Raw genomic sequence first — 14,340 nt, 5'->3', positions numbered from 1 at the left:
CTCCATAACTAAATATCCGGTATATCCGTTACCGATCATTGAAGAAATTCTAAGGAACATAAAATCAACCAAATTTATGACGACTTTAGACTTAACGACTGGTTATTTTCAAATAGGGGTTAGGCCTGAGGACGTGCCTAAGACTGCTTTTATAACCAAGTCTGGCACTTATGCATTTTTGCGTATGCCGTTTGGCCTTTCAGGGGCCCGGCAACATTTCAGCGATGCATGGACATTGTGTTAAGACCTGTTCTTGGAAAGTCCACATTTATCTATTTAGACGATATCATTATTACTAGTGATAATCTCGACCAACATGTACAGGATTTAAGACAGGTGTTTTCTTTATTAAATGAGGCCGGTCTAAAAGTTAATGTCGAAAAGTGCAAATTTGCAGCTCCTGAATTAAAATATTTAGGTTACAAAATATATCAGAAAGGAATCGAGACAGACGAATCAAAAATAATTGCTGTACAAAAGTATCCGACTCCAAACACGGCAAAGAAGCTCTCTTCTTTTCTAGGACTTTGTTCATATTATAGGTCCTATATAAAAGATTTTGCAGCTATCGCTGAGCCATTGTTAAAATTAAAAAGGAAAAAGGCAAGATTCTCGTGGACGGCCGAAGCCAATAGTGCTTTCGAAAAATTAAAACAAGCATTAACGTAAGCCCCTGTGTTGAAATTTCCTGAAAAGGATGAGAATTTAGAAATTTCAGCGGATGCTTCGGATTATGCGGTAGGAGCGGTACTTTCGCAAAATCAGCAGCCCGTGGCATTTTTTAGCCGAACTTTAAATCAAACACAAAGAAACTATTCCGCGACCGAGAGAGAGGCACTTGCAGTTCTGTTAGCAGTGCAAAAGTTCCGAGTCTATTTTGGTAAGGCGCCGATAACAGTGTACTCTGATCATGCGGCGGTAACTAGATTGTACTCAGGGAAAAATTTATCCCCAAGGTTAATAAGATGGGCACTCAAGCTGCAAGAATATAATCTGGTAATCAAGCATACCCCCGGAAAAGACAATATCGTAGCAGATGCCCTATCAAGAATTAAAATAGATGAACAAGGTAATACCGTAAAGGTGGCAATGCTCACAGCATGTACAATAAATTCCCGAGAAACTGTAATAACCGAACTGGGTAAGGATCCTGAGTTTGGAAGCATTTATGAGTATTTAAAGGATCCTGAAAATTTTAGCCACCAAGATATTGTGGCGATAAGAAATAGGGCGGCCCATTACGAACTAATAGATGGTCTATTATTCTATACAAAAACTACGAATTCCGACAACGAATTTCGACCTGTTATCCCAGCTAGTCTTAGATTAAATATCCTGCAGGAGCTCCATGACAGCCCTTTAGCTTCTCATGCTGGTATTCGAAAAACTATCCAACGCGTACGCGAGGCAGTCTACTTTCCTGAACTGCAAAAGTTAACAAGGGCGTATGTCCAGTCCTGCCCAACATGTCAAGCAGTTAATTATATTAATTTCCGCCCGGCCGGGTTTCTAAATAGTATTAAATCCGAATTTCCAAATGAAATAATTGGCATCGATTTATTGGGCCCTTTCCCAAAAAGTCAGTTAAATAAAAGTCGCTATCTCCTTGTTATGGTTGATCATTTTAGTAAATGGACCGAAATTGTTCCCTTAAAACGAGCCTCTGCGAAATTAGTTACTGATTCTATTTTAAATAAATATATTTTAAAATACGGGGCGCCCCTAAAAGTTATATCGGATAATGGTCCTCAATTTGTAAGTAATATATTTGAAGACATGTGCCAAAAACTGGGCATACGTCATTTAAAAATGGGACCGTATCGGCCGCAATCAAATATAGCGGAACGGGTCAATAGAAATATAGTGAAAATTATCCGTAGTTATGTTAAAAATTTTCATAAAAGCTGGGATAACTATGTCAATGAATTTGCTTTCGCCCTTAGGACCGCAAAACATGATACAACGGGCAAAACTCCTGCTGAGTTATTTCTAGGCAGAAAGATTATAACGCCGTTAGATAAATTATTTTATGTGCAACAAAGAGCCCCAGAATTTAAAATGGGTGATACAGAAAAACTAATAAAAGAAGCAAAAAAGAATACGGAAGTAGCACAAAGAAAACAGAAGCTCTATTATGATTTGAAACGACGGGGAGTAACTTATAAAGTAGGGGATGAAGTTTTAAAAATTAAGCATTCACTTTCTTCAGCACCAGAAGATAAAACTGCCAAATTTTTTCCACTATTTGAAGGACCATATGTTATAGAAAAAATAACTCACGCTGTAGTAGTGTTAAAAGCCAGAAATGGTGAAACCTGCTCCGCAAACATTGATGAAATCAGACCCTACTTTGATCGTAATAAAATGCAAATATTTTCAGATCTTTTGCAGGATCCGGCACGGCAGACACCGCAGGCACAAGCTCCAGAGGTGGAAAAACGACAAGTACAAGGGCAAGCCATTAAGAGGCAGGAGCAAGTGAAAAGAAAATTTCCCCGCGGAAAAAGTGAAGGTAGCAAGAAAAAGAAGCCGTTCCACCGTCCAGAAAAGAGAGTTCACAAACACCCCCAGAATGAAGAAGGGAGAAGGACGACGTATGTGAAGAGAACCAGGAGAAATGACGGCAACTATAACCCGGCTCTAAAACGGAAGATCGACTCATCCGACAGGACTCTCCGCAGCAAATGTCGCCGAACTGCGGAAGGGCCATCAGCGGCGGAGGAAAAGTTACAAGGAAAATTTGAACGCCCAGCAACGAGGTCCAAGCAGGAACACGAAAGAAGGTTCCCGGTTCCGCCAAGACCAGCTGCCATCAAACGGCCAAGACCAGAAGCAGAGGAGAAAAAGAAGGTATTCAAGGGTGACCGAACTGGTGAAAAAAGGAAGCTTCCAGAGGAAGGCACGGAAGGGCGAGCCATTACAAGAAGGAGGATAAATCAAACAACTATCTGCAATACCTTTAAGGACTGGGCCCAGAAAAGTATGTCCGAATATCACAAAGATAAGTAAAATTTTATGTTACTTTGCAAACTTAAGTTAATCTTTCATTCTTACTGCAAGTGGCAGATTTCAAGAAGTTTTACCTCATGCGAGGTCTACCTTTATCGCCAAAAGGGCGAGAAATGAGTTATTACCGATTTTGGTATTATGTTTTTCAATTACTCGCGCGTGAAACTAAAGTTGATGTATAATAGCGTTGTGTAAAGACTTAAATATTGTAAAAAGTTATTGTATAAATTTTATTTAAAACATTCTAGCAGGAAAGCAGTTTAGTCTGAAAGACTTTTTGAAATGTATTATTTCAATGTAGAAAGAATTGGCACTTGCTTTGAAAAGAATAGAAGTTAACAATGTACTACTAATGTATGTTTTCAAATGTGTAAAATTAACGGCATGTTGATATGTTCTTATATACAATGTGAACTGTTATTTTAAATGTTAAGAAATACCGTGATATGGTAAAAGTGAATGTTAAAATTTTTTTTTATTCGTGTGACTGTAAAAAGACTAAATCATGGTGAATATGTGTTAAAGGTTGAATGATGTAGTTAGGCTCTCTGACGCTACACTTTAGAGTTAGCCACTTTTAGAATAGTACCTCAGGGTTTAGAGTTGAAATTAGGGTGTGTTACGAGGTCTTGTTATGTTGAATTTTAACACGTTAGTGTTTTGATTGTAGGAGGAAGTGTGGAACACGTAGACAGAAACACATTCGTGTTTGGTGTTCTTTTACAACACATGTCAGAGAGCACGGGGAGAGATAATTAAAATAGTCATGAATGAAATAAGAATGTTAAGTGAAATATAATTATACGTGTTACTTGCCATTTCATTGTGTAACATTTAATTAAACTAGTTTTCCTTCCAGATCTCTGGAAGGAACCAGATTTGAATAAGAGCTCCAGTTTGGATGCAGTACAGATGAAAAAATATTGTGTAACCTGGGTGCTGCTATTGTAAAAACAAATTTCTTTCTTTTAAATTTCTAGTTTCTAGCGAAAAATATTTGCAAAAGATTGGCCTCGCGTTAGATTCTAGAGCTAAAAGTTTTCAACAAGGTCGTTTTAGACCTCAGTTTCAAACTAATTAACTCTGGCGGGAAGTATGTAAGGATCTTAAGTTTTACTAACGTTTATTTTATTTTAAATCTTTACTATCACTTCTTATTTTCTACTTCCGGCCAGAATTATAAGCGTTAAGGTTTTTATGCAAAGTTTGTCTGGTGAACGCCAAGTATTTAAGTTGTGGCTTTTTGCCAAGCGAGAGAGAGGAAGCAGTGAGTCGAAGCAGGCCGCTTACCTTAGAAGTTACGCAGTTGCTTGTTGCCTTCCAGGCCATAGGTTTTAATCCTCTTGATAAATTTTAAACGTATTGTAGTGTTCACAATTCTCTGTACTACATACGCTTCCTGTTAATATAAGGCCAATCTTCCACGTTTATTATTTTAAAGTTAAATTAGAGTTTAGTTCTATTTTTATATTTTTACTTTAGACCCCAAGTAGCGGGTCGGTGTATTCCGAAGTACGGAAGTTTTTGTAAATAGAGAAAAATAAAGGGTTTTGTATACCCTTCTTGTGTATCCTGTCTACTTCCCACAATTAGTGAACATAGCTTTAGTAAGCTCTCTGTTCCGAGTCAGGTCCTTGCATGTTCCCGAAGAAGGTAAGAAGGAACATTGAACCTAATAAACTATATTTGAAAGGATTTACTAATTTACCTCTAACTTAACACAGCGGTAAGAAAACTCACGGGTGGCAAGTAATATTTTATGGATTTTCTCTTGAAATGAGACAGCGAACTGAAAATTGAAAAAAAAAAAAAATTCCATCAATAATTAGATAACTGTGCAGCACGCACATCTCTGATCTCTTTTTGGAAAATATTTGTGTCCCTTCCAGCAAATGCAACTTCTAATTTTCGGCCTTTAGACTAGGATATTCTGAAAGTTTGCAAATTGTTTTGCAAGAAAGATGTTCAGAAAGTGGTGAGAAGAATTGAATCCTGCGAAAATGGAAAAAATTTGAAAGAGATAAGTAAGTCGATATCTTTGTTAAAAACTAAGTATATTATAGTCAGTACGTGAATCACTTAAAACACTGGTAAAATTCTTTTCGAAATATGGCTTTTATGTAAAAAATACCTCAGAGGAGCTGAGAACATTATGTTTCAAACGTCAGTATTAATATTGATGTTTAGAATATGTACTAGTAACTATAATATTGAGACAACGTGTATGAAAACTGGCTGTGGAAGAAAGCAGCATAGAAAGGGTTAAAAAATTGGAAAAACAGACAGCGAAAATGGTTCCAAAAACGTTTTTTTTGCATAAACTAGTGGCATGCTAACGTTACTCGAATATAGATAAACACTGCAAAATCAAAACAAAAGAAAAAACACTTAAGATTAAAAGTTGCTGATCAGAAGAACTACTAAAAGTTTTACGAAATTGAGAATATAATTTAAAAACTGCTGATAAAGGATACAAAAAAATCACGCTTAGAGCAATTGTTTGTACTTTCATCCAGAACGTAATTAAATTTTTTTTATAATATTTAAAAATTAAATTTAACAACTGCATAAATAGTATAATTTTTACAATAATTTTTAATTATTATTTTAGGATTAATTATTGAATTAGTTGTTAGTTATTATTCTACTAGAGAATTTTAAACTGATATCACAATTTGCAATATACAAATTTATTAAACTCAGTCACTTAATAAATTCCAAACACGGCGAGTACTGTTCAAAGAAATTCAAGTGGTAATTATAATATTTAAGAATGTTTATTGTATGTTCTGCTACTGGGTTGGCAAACTTTTCTGTTTCCGGAAAATTAACTAGAATAAAATGACATTCCTGCAATTCATTAAACATCACAAATTTGTCAATATTTTATACACAATAAGTTGCCTTGACTTACCGCCCGTAGCTCAGGTGAAAACATCAGAGCCTTCTCTAAAATTTTCTTGTTTTCTGGCTGTTGAAATTGGTATACCAGGAATCCAAAACTGTCCCTCCGACATTTCCAGTACTCTAGTTCTGTACGTGGCCCATGGAGTTCTGATTCTTTGCGAAGAAATGAACTCTCCCTTAACAGCTGAAAAAGCAAGGACGGTAAATTTATAATGCTTACTTTAATAAACAAGTTTTCCTTGTGTGAAGATCTTTCCTACATTTTTTATTCGGTATACTAATATATAAATGAGTTGAATTTTAAATAAGAGCAAGAATCTAAATTAAGACAAGGGAAATTGGCAATGTCAGCTAGCTCTAAAGCACTCTGTTTACTGTTTGTGATTTGAGCCACAATCTACCAGACTGTGAGTTTTTCCTTTGCTTAAAATTAAGAAATTAATCCACGAAATCTTAAAGATTCAGGCATTAATTAGAACAACTTGTGAATTTTAAATAATTTGACTCTGCATGTTGTCTCTTATGCCTGGCAGAAGCAGAAATAAATTTGCGTTTCTTAGTTTTAGTTCTGTACTTCAAGTTCAAGACAGAATAAATTTTAATGATATCTTGTAATGACTGAACATTTTTGACGGGGAGGTAAAAACGGGATAAAAATTCGGCTTTCATGTTGTAAGGTTTTACTTTATTCTAACCAGTTATTTATTTTTAGTTTTACTTTCCTATTCCTCCTGATTTCAGTTTCCTGCCGGTATGTAAATTTTGCATGACGTAGATGTAAATTTTAAACGTGTTTCAGAAGCAGTATTTAAGCTGCGTTTCAAGAGTTTAAAAGAGTAGTAGAGGACTTAGTTCGGATGTTTATGCTGCGATTTTAAACATTAGCTCTATAGTTCGACACTCTTCAGTTTATACTGATATTTTTCGGCTCGGCTTTGCTGTGTGCAGTCGATTTAGCATTAGTTAAGCTAAGGCGCCAGTCATTAGATTATCTTAATTTACTACTGAGTTGTAACATTCTTGTTTTATGTCACGTAGCCAAAAGTGGTGGTGACTTATGAGCAAAGTTCGTGTATCTGTTTTAATTGAGATTCAAATAAAAAGGTTATTTAAACCTTTCATCTGCTGTATTTATTCTTAAAGACATAGCAAAAATTCGCTACTTAGTCTTCGACATAGGGTTTAAGAACGTATGCTCCCAAAGAATATACGAAGACACTATAAGGTTACAAAGTTTTAGAAACTAGTTATAGAGTTAACAAAAGATTTAACCTTATAGGAAAATTCTGAAATAATTATCAAACAGTAGTTTAATTCTAATTAATAGTTTCTGTTTATTGAAGAATCACGGATTCCTTGGATGGATTTAACAATTTTTTTTATCCAGATGTTATACCATGCTGTAAGAAATTAAAGGCCTCTTTCATACGCCCTTTTGGTGTAGTATTCAACTCATCTAGACAGCAGCTGGTAGCCTGGGTGTATGATTCATGGTCAGGATACGGGGACTTTTCCAGATTCTTGCTTCACCTGTTATTAGAGGCAAGAGTGACGCCATCAAATCCCAGACCTTCCAATGGATGTGTTGACTACTCTTGTACAATAACGACACATGAGAGAGATGCCTTTAGTTCTTTATCGATATGAAATATATTCATTTATGAATTTTTATGAAAACTCTGCTTACTAAGAAACAGAGATCTTGCTAAAACATTGACAACGTAAAATAAAAATACTATTTACTTGATTTTTTTGTGAACTTTATAGTTTACATTAATTGAGCCTAAAGTTTAATGAAGGATTTGTATGCCGTATTTCAACTTTAACACTGTTCCCATTTTCATTCTAAGTATATACAGCTTTATCAATGCTGTGGTAAACTAGTTATGAATATCTAGTGTACTAATCGGTTCTACTGAGAGCTAATCATATCTTGATGGTGTAAGGATCCTAAGTTTTACTAACGTTTATTTTATTTTAAATCTTTACTATCACTTCTTATTTTCTACTTCCGGCCAGAATTAAAAGCTTTAACTTATTTATGCAAATTTTGTCTTGTTAACGCCAAGTACTTAAGTTGTGGCTTTTTGCCAAGCAAGAGAGAGGAAGGAGTTATTAGAAGCAGGCCGCTTGCCATAGTAGTTTTATTCGGTTGCTGGTTGCCTTCAAGGCCAGAGGTTTAGTCCTCTTGATAAGTTCAAACGTATCGTAGTTTTTAGCAGCTCTCTGTACTACATACGGCTTTTTGTTAAATAATGGCCAATCTTAAAGTCAGGCACTTATATATTAATTCAAAGTTAGTTTCAGTTAGAATTTTAGTTAGCAGTTTTATATTCTTACGTTCAGACCACAAGTGGTTGGTCTCTGTATTCCGAAGGTCCGGAAATCTCTGTAAAGATAGAAAAATAAAGGGTTTCGTATACCCTTCCTATGTGTATTGTCTACTTCACAATTTATTGAACATAGCTTTAGTAAGCTCCCTGTTCCGAGTCAGGACAGTTCATGTTTCCAAGGCAAGTAAAGAGGAACACAAGTCCTGATAATGGTACCTTAATGGGTAAAGAACCTAAAAATGACTCACAATAATGTATTAGAAAATACATAACCGTTTAAAAGTTTTAAAGCTTTTTAAAGTTTTACATTTAACTTAGATAGTTATCCTTTCTCGATTGTTATTACTCAGCCAACAGAAGTAAATATCGACAGTACCTCACAAACAATATTATAAACACAAAAATCTATTAGAATAAGAATTTATTTTTACCTGTTGCATCTGTTCCATCCATATGTTTACTAGATTTTCCACTTCTCTACTTATTTCTTGAGTGACTAGTGATTCTTCTGTGGCGGCTGCTTCTGCAAGAGCTGCAGAAGATCGTCTGAGGTTCAAACCTCTTGTTATTCCCAAGTGAGCCACTGTAATAAATGCCAGTATAAGAATGAACTTCTAAGCGTATAGAACATGCATAATCAAATGTTAAAGAGACTGTAAAGGACTTCTGGTTTGGGGCATATAATAACAGGCCACTGGTTTTTATACAAAAGCATTGGTGAATACTTCTGCGGATGTTTTATCACGTCTTAAGATTATCACCATTGACAAAAAGAATTTCTGCATTGGTTTGATAATTTTGTATTCAGTAAGAACAGTTACATGCGTAAAGAAATTAAACGAAGCGACAAAATTGATATGATAAGTGCTGGACGTAACTAAGAAGAAAGCAAATCTGTTTAGAAATGCAATGCAGTCATGAGAAATTATACGCTTAATGGTAAAAAATGTTTCAGAATTGTATGAAATTTGTTGAAGAAAATTGATAACGTTTTCACTAATTAATCACACTAATAATCAATAGTTAATATCACAGATTGTGGTGTGATCATATACTATGTGCTTGTAAAATTGTAGAATTTGATTTCATAGAAACATCGATATTTGAAAAACAAAAATATCATACTTTAAACAAAAAATAGACATCAGGGTACCAAATGTAGCAAACAAGGTCATGATTAATGGTTTCAGGGAAATATGATCAACCTACTGATAAAGAATATTTCGAATAAAAATTGCTGCATTTAAGTAAATAGTTAACGTTTTACCTTTACATGCATCAGCAAGAGCTTCCAAAACGTATAAAAGATTTTCATAAGCTGGAGGAATTATGGAATCAAAATTGTTTGCACTGTCCCACCATAACTTTCGCAATCTTGGTAGATAAATATATTTGAAATTTTGATGTAAAGTTCCATGTAGCTTGTTGGATGAAGCATTCAGAGAGAAGAAGATCACACTCTGTAAAATGTTTCAAAACATGTTATTATAAAGCAATAATATTTTTCGCATAAAATACATAACATTAGATTTTGTAAATCTTTTCCTTTGTTTTTAGTATTTAGAAAGAAAGGATAAGAACTTTGAGTAATGATGTAACATGCGATCTACTGCTTTCACTTAGTTACTAATTTCTTTTAGTTATTAATTGGCGTTTACTTAGCTATACCTTTAGTTAGTTACCGCTTATAGTTAATTACGCATTGGCGTCATTAAAACGCTGTTTGTAACTATGAAAGTAGATACAAATGATTAAGAATACTTAAATGGAAGTGATTCCATTCATTAATATAGTAATCTATCAAATTTCCAATTCTCGTACATTTAAATTCCTTCTAATTTTACAAAACCGAAGCTAGAATCCGGTTTTTACAAAACAAAAGAAAAGCTTAAAGATGTCATTTTTACGAGCTATTAAGTTAAACGCATTATGAGCGTAACGCAGTATGCCCAAAAATAATCATCACTTTTATGAATGGGTTTCAACCATTCATAAAAGTGAATGCTTCTGTGAGATAACATGATAGCATCTCCAGTGTTGTACTCCAAATTTCTATAGTTTTTTTATAATTCAATAATAATAACTTCATAAAATAAAAATTTCAGAAGCCTTCATAATCAAACGTGCCATAAAATGACAAAAACAAGAAGTGACTAAAACGGCAACAAATTTTAGTGGCGCCAAGTGAAAAAATGAATCACTGAGTAAAAGCGGTAAATCGCATACTACATCATTATCAAACTTTTAGACTGTTACTTCAGATTCAATACAACATTTGAAACGAATTTTAATGAATTTCTAACCGTTGGTAATAATCTGGAATCTTCATCTAAAAAATGGTCCCAAATTAAAAACTAAATAAATGAGAGTTCCCATTACTTTTGTGAGTGTTGCGAATAAAAGTGCTTCATTTAAAACTTACTGTTTGCAGAAAATAGGAACTGTATTTTGAAACAAAATATAATGCTACAATTTTAATGAAGTTTAATGAAAACATGAATACAGTAGAATCCCGATATAATGAGCTCAGATTAAACGATTTTTAGATTTAAAAGGTATTTTACACTTTCCGAAAAGAAGCTATATTTAAAAAAAATCTTTGCTTTACAGTGATTTATCTGGACTTAACAAATTGAAAAAAAATCAATTTTCCTCTTTTTGAATTTTTAAAAACGTTTTCTTGAAAGTGAGCTGATTTAATTATCAAATGATTTTGTCCGAAAATTTTATACCTACTAATTTTTCCGGTATTTATTTAGCGATATTGATTCATTCACTTTTAGGATAGAATGTGACGATAATGAAAAAGGGAGTGGGTGCAATGTTCCGATAGAGGACAACGAATAATAAATCGCATTGTCACGTTCGTGAACGTTCTTCCTGGTCTGGAGGCTGCAAAAAGAATTCCTAATGAAGTATTAAACAAAAAGTTGAGTATTTAACGTTTCCAAAAAATTAATAATTAAATTTGAAATTTTTGAGAATGAAATTTGCAAATTTTAATATCAGGTTAACTTTCTAAATAACTTAATATACAAAATATTTATAAAAAGCATATGATTTCTTTTAGAAAATTCAATATGTTATGTGGGTAAGTAGAAAGTTTAATAAATCTTTGAAATTTTTTAAAATCTGAAATGTAAGGATTTTATTTTATTAGATAGAATGGTGAGTATTAAATTTTATTTAAAACCCGAAGTAAAATATTGGTACTGTTTAGTAGTGATTAGTTTTTTGTTAAGTCTGGTTCCTAGAATTTGGTATCTTTGTAATTTCTATGTCTTATTTATCATAGTTGTGTCTTTTACTACGAGAAAATAGCATTTTTATTATAAAAAATATTGTATTTGTACATTCGGAATGATTGAAATGTTTCGCATTGCAAGTACGTCAGTTTATGCTACTTCTCTGGTATTATATTATAGCTGAAAAATCGCACTTCATGAAAACAAACTGGAAAATTGTAAGTTTCAGATTATTTATAAGCATCACTAGTAATTTATTCTTGCGAAATTAGAATTTCAAAAAAGGAAGGACTTTTTTCCATATTCTAACTTGTTTAAATGATTGATAATTAAAAATCATATTTATAACTCTACATAAAAAGATTCTTAAATAGTCTAATGAATTAATGAGAATAGTATCCGTATGAAAATATAAACAAGAGAGTGAAGGCTTCTTTTTATACTTTTCTAAAATTTTAACAAAGTAATCTACTCTAAAATGTATAAACATGTTAAAAGCACTGTATAAACATGAAAAATTATTTCTCATAACAACTGGATATCTGAAGTTTTATTTAAACTAAAATTTCCAAGTTTAAAATTTTCGATTATTGAATATTCGAACTACATTTGAGAATTTCATACCATTAAGGACCTTATAATACACTGGAAATAACATTTTCAACAATGTGCTAAAAATTATATTTTTTTAAATATTCTATAGTATAAGAATGAAGTGATGCCAGAACAGAACACGAAGAAAGCTTTGAATACAAAGATGGCTGGCTCCCTATATCTGAACTGAATTAGTACTGTGATTTCATGAGATTAAGCGTAGTACGGAGAACCAGAGCAAAAATTAATCTTGATTTATAATTTTAGAAGATTTTCGAACAACTTTGAAGAAAATTCTTAGGAAATCATCATTGATGATCAGTTCATGTGTAACATGAATTTGACCTGCACTGATTGAATAAACTGTGCATTCCTTTATATACATTTCATCTAAAATCATCGTCAAATAGTTCATAAGCTTAAAAGTGAAATATTTTATGTGTGTCATTGAATTAAATATGTGTTTTTATCAGGGATTTGACTCGGAAGACAGAAAAACCTTCTTAGGATATTTAAAATCTGCATGTTCTATTTTTGTTCATTAAAAGTTTAATCTCTTCCCTGTAAAATGACAGCTAAATGTTACGAAATCGTATAAAGTTTTGAAAATTATTCATTGAGGATAATTAGATACTAAATAGGAAGTAAGGACTTGGAATAACTCGGAAGGAAAACTTAGATTAACTTGGATTAATACTCATTATAATTTCCTTGTGCTTTAGGTACTATTTTAATCACTTACCGTATTAATGACATTCTGAGGAAGAGCTTCATTTGTTATATCTTTTATGAAAAAGGCGCACAATCCTCTCAAAACTACTCTTTCATTGGTATGCAGAAGAATGGAAGAAGGCGATGAAGCACCTTTTAAAACATTAAAAGCATATTTAAAACAAGTTACCGGAAAACTGAAACTGTTTAAAGCAGAGTAACATGTAACTTGATTTAAAATTATTCCATTATTTCATTTTTAAACTAAGAACTGTATAACAAAACTTAACCCGCTTAAAACGTTTTGGCCCGTGTGAATGAATATCTTTCACATATAGTTTAAATAATTATAACTTTTTATTAAGATTTTTGTAATCTTTTTGTATAACTTGTATCCTCTTCTGTGGGTAAAACTTGACGTAGTAGAAGGTCGGTTCCGGACGGTGAGCGGTGGCGAACCCGCCACCAAGCTGCGGGTGGTCATAAAAAAATTTTAAAAAATAATCATAAGTCATAAAAAATGTCCAAATTATATTTGGATGAAGCCTAAATTTCGAATTCTGGAAGAAGGAATCAAGTAAGTTTAATAAGTAAGAGATATTAATAAATATATACCAAATTCATAGAACATTGAGGGGCAAAAACTTTGAGAGCTAATATTTTAAAAACTACTCTTGCGATTTTTACAAAACTTAGCAGTTTGGCATAATTTGAGTTGTAGAATCGAAATATGAAAAACAAAATGGCATCTCATATCAGAAAAAGTTACATATTGCTTCAAAGTACCTATATTAGAACAATACTATGTATAAATCAAATACATATCCTAATTTGCGCTTTCGAGATATGAAAACGCAAGTTGAATTTTGTCAATCGACCCAGTAGAACGGGAAGTGTCGGTCCCGGACGGTGAGGTCAATTGGATACAGGCAAGATGGAAAATTAGCAACGTCTTCGCCGGGAATCGAACGGCGGACCTCTAGAATACGCGCCGAGTGTGCAGACCACTACATCACGAAGGCATGCTATGAAGGCGCGGGAAAAATACCTTAAAATAGAACCTATTCTATTTTTTTTTCTTTTGCGCAGTACATCTACACAGTTGCTTGCTCAATAACTTAAACTACGCAAAAGGTTATAAATGTTTATCAAGTAACTTTCGTAAGTTAGGTTAAATGTCCCTGAAGATTGGAAATGACGATCGTCCTCTTTGGATAGCAACTTTGAAAATAAAATTTTTGTCAGAATCTACACTTAGCGAAGAGGGGATGAAGGGCCATTAAGAATTTCTTTTCTGCCAAAACTGTTGTTCTTTCAAAGCATGTTAACGTTATGTGTTCCCCTGATGGTCGTCAGGGATGGCTTTTCGCAAACAATAACTTTTCTCGGCACACTTTGAAGACTGTAATAAAACGATTTATTGACTGTCTGATTAGGAGAAATATATTCTTTTTTGATTCATGTAGAAAATAATGATCTGTATTGTCTTTTCTGCATTCCTAGTTTTGCCTGCTTTCCATAATCTACTTTTGGAGAACAAC

At 33.2% G+C, this 14,340-nt stretch overlaps 1 protein-coding gene across 1 annotated transcript in view; it reads right to left on the bottom strand.

Annotated features, from left to right (window-relative positions):
- Dhc1 (dynein axonemal heavy chain 1) overlaps nucleotides 1–14,340 on the bottom strand; it is a 402,656-nt gene that overhangs the window by 375,211 nt on the left and 13,105 nt on the right. Inside the window, exons 4-7 of the mRNA XM_085812430.1 lie at nucleotides 12,831–12,952; nucleotides 9,517–9,709; nucleotides 8,681–8,832; nucleotides 5,924–6,100 (exon numbers count right to left, since the gene is read on the bottom strand). Of these exons, the coding sequence (XP_085668556.1) occupies nucleotides 5,924–6,100; nucleotides 8,681–8,832; nucleotides 9,517–9,709; nucleotides 12,831–12,952 (644 nt within the window). The remainder of the gene's footprint in view (nucleotides 1–5,923; nucleotides 6,101–8,680; nucleotides 8,833–9,516; nucleotides 9,710–12,830; nucleotides 12,953–14,340) is intronic.

Source organism: Stegodyphus dumicola, chromosome 3 (genome assembly GCF_044657685.1).
Source record: "Stegodyphus dumicola isolate Sdum_Otavi_A_Nest chromosome 3, ASM4465768v1".
Classification (NCBI taxonomy): Eukaryota; Metazoa; Arthropoda; class Arachnida; order Araneae; family Eresidae; genus Stegodyphus; species Stegodyphus dumicola.
The sequence above is the reverse complement of the archived record's forward strand: the minus strand, read 5'-3'. Positions and strand labels throughout refer to the sequence as shown.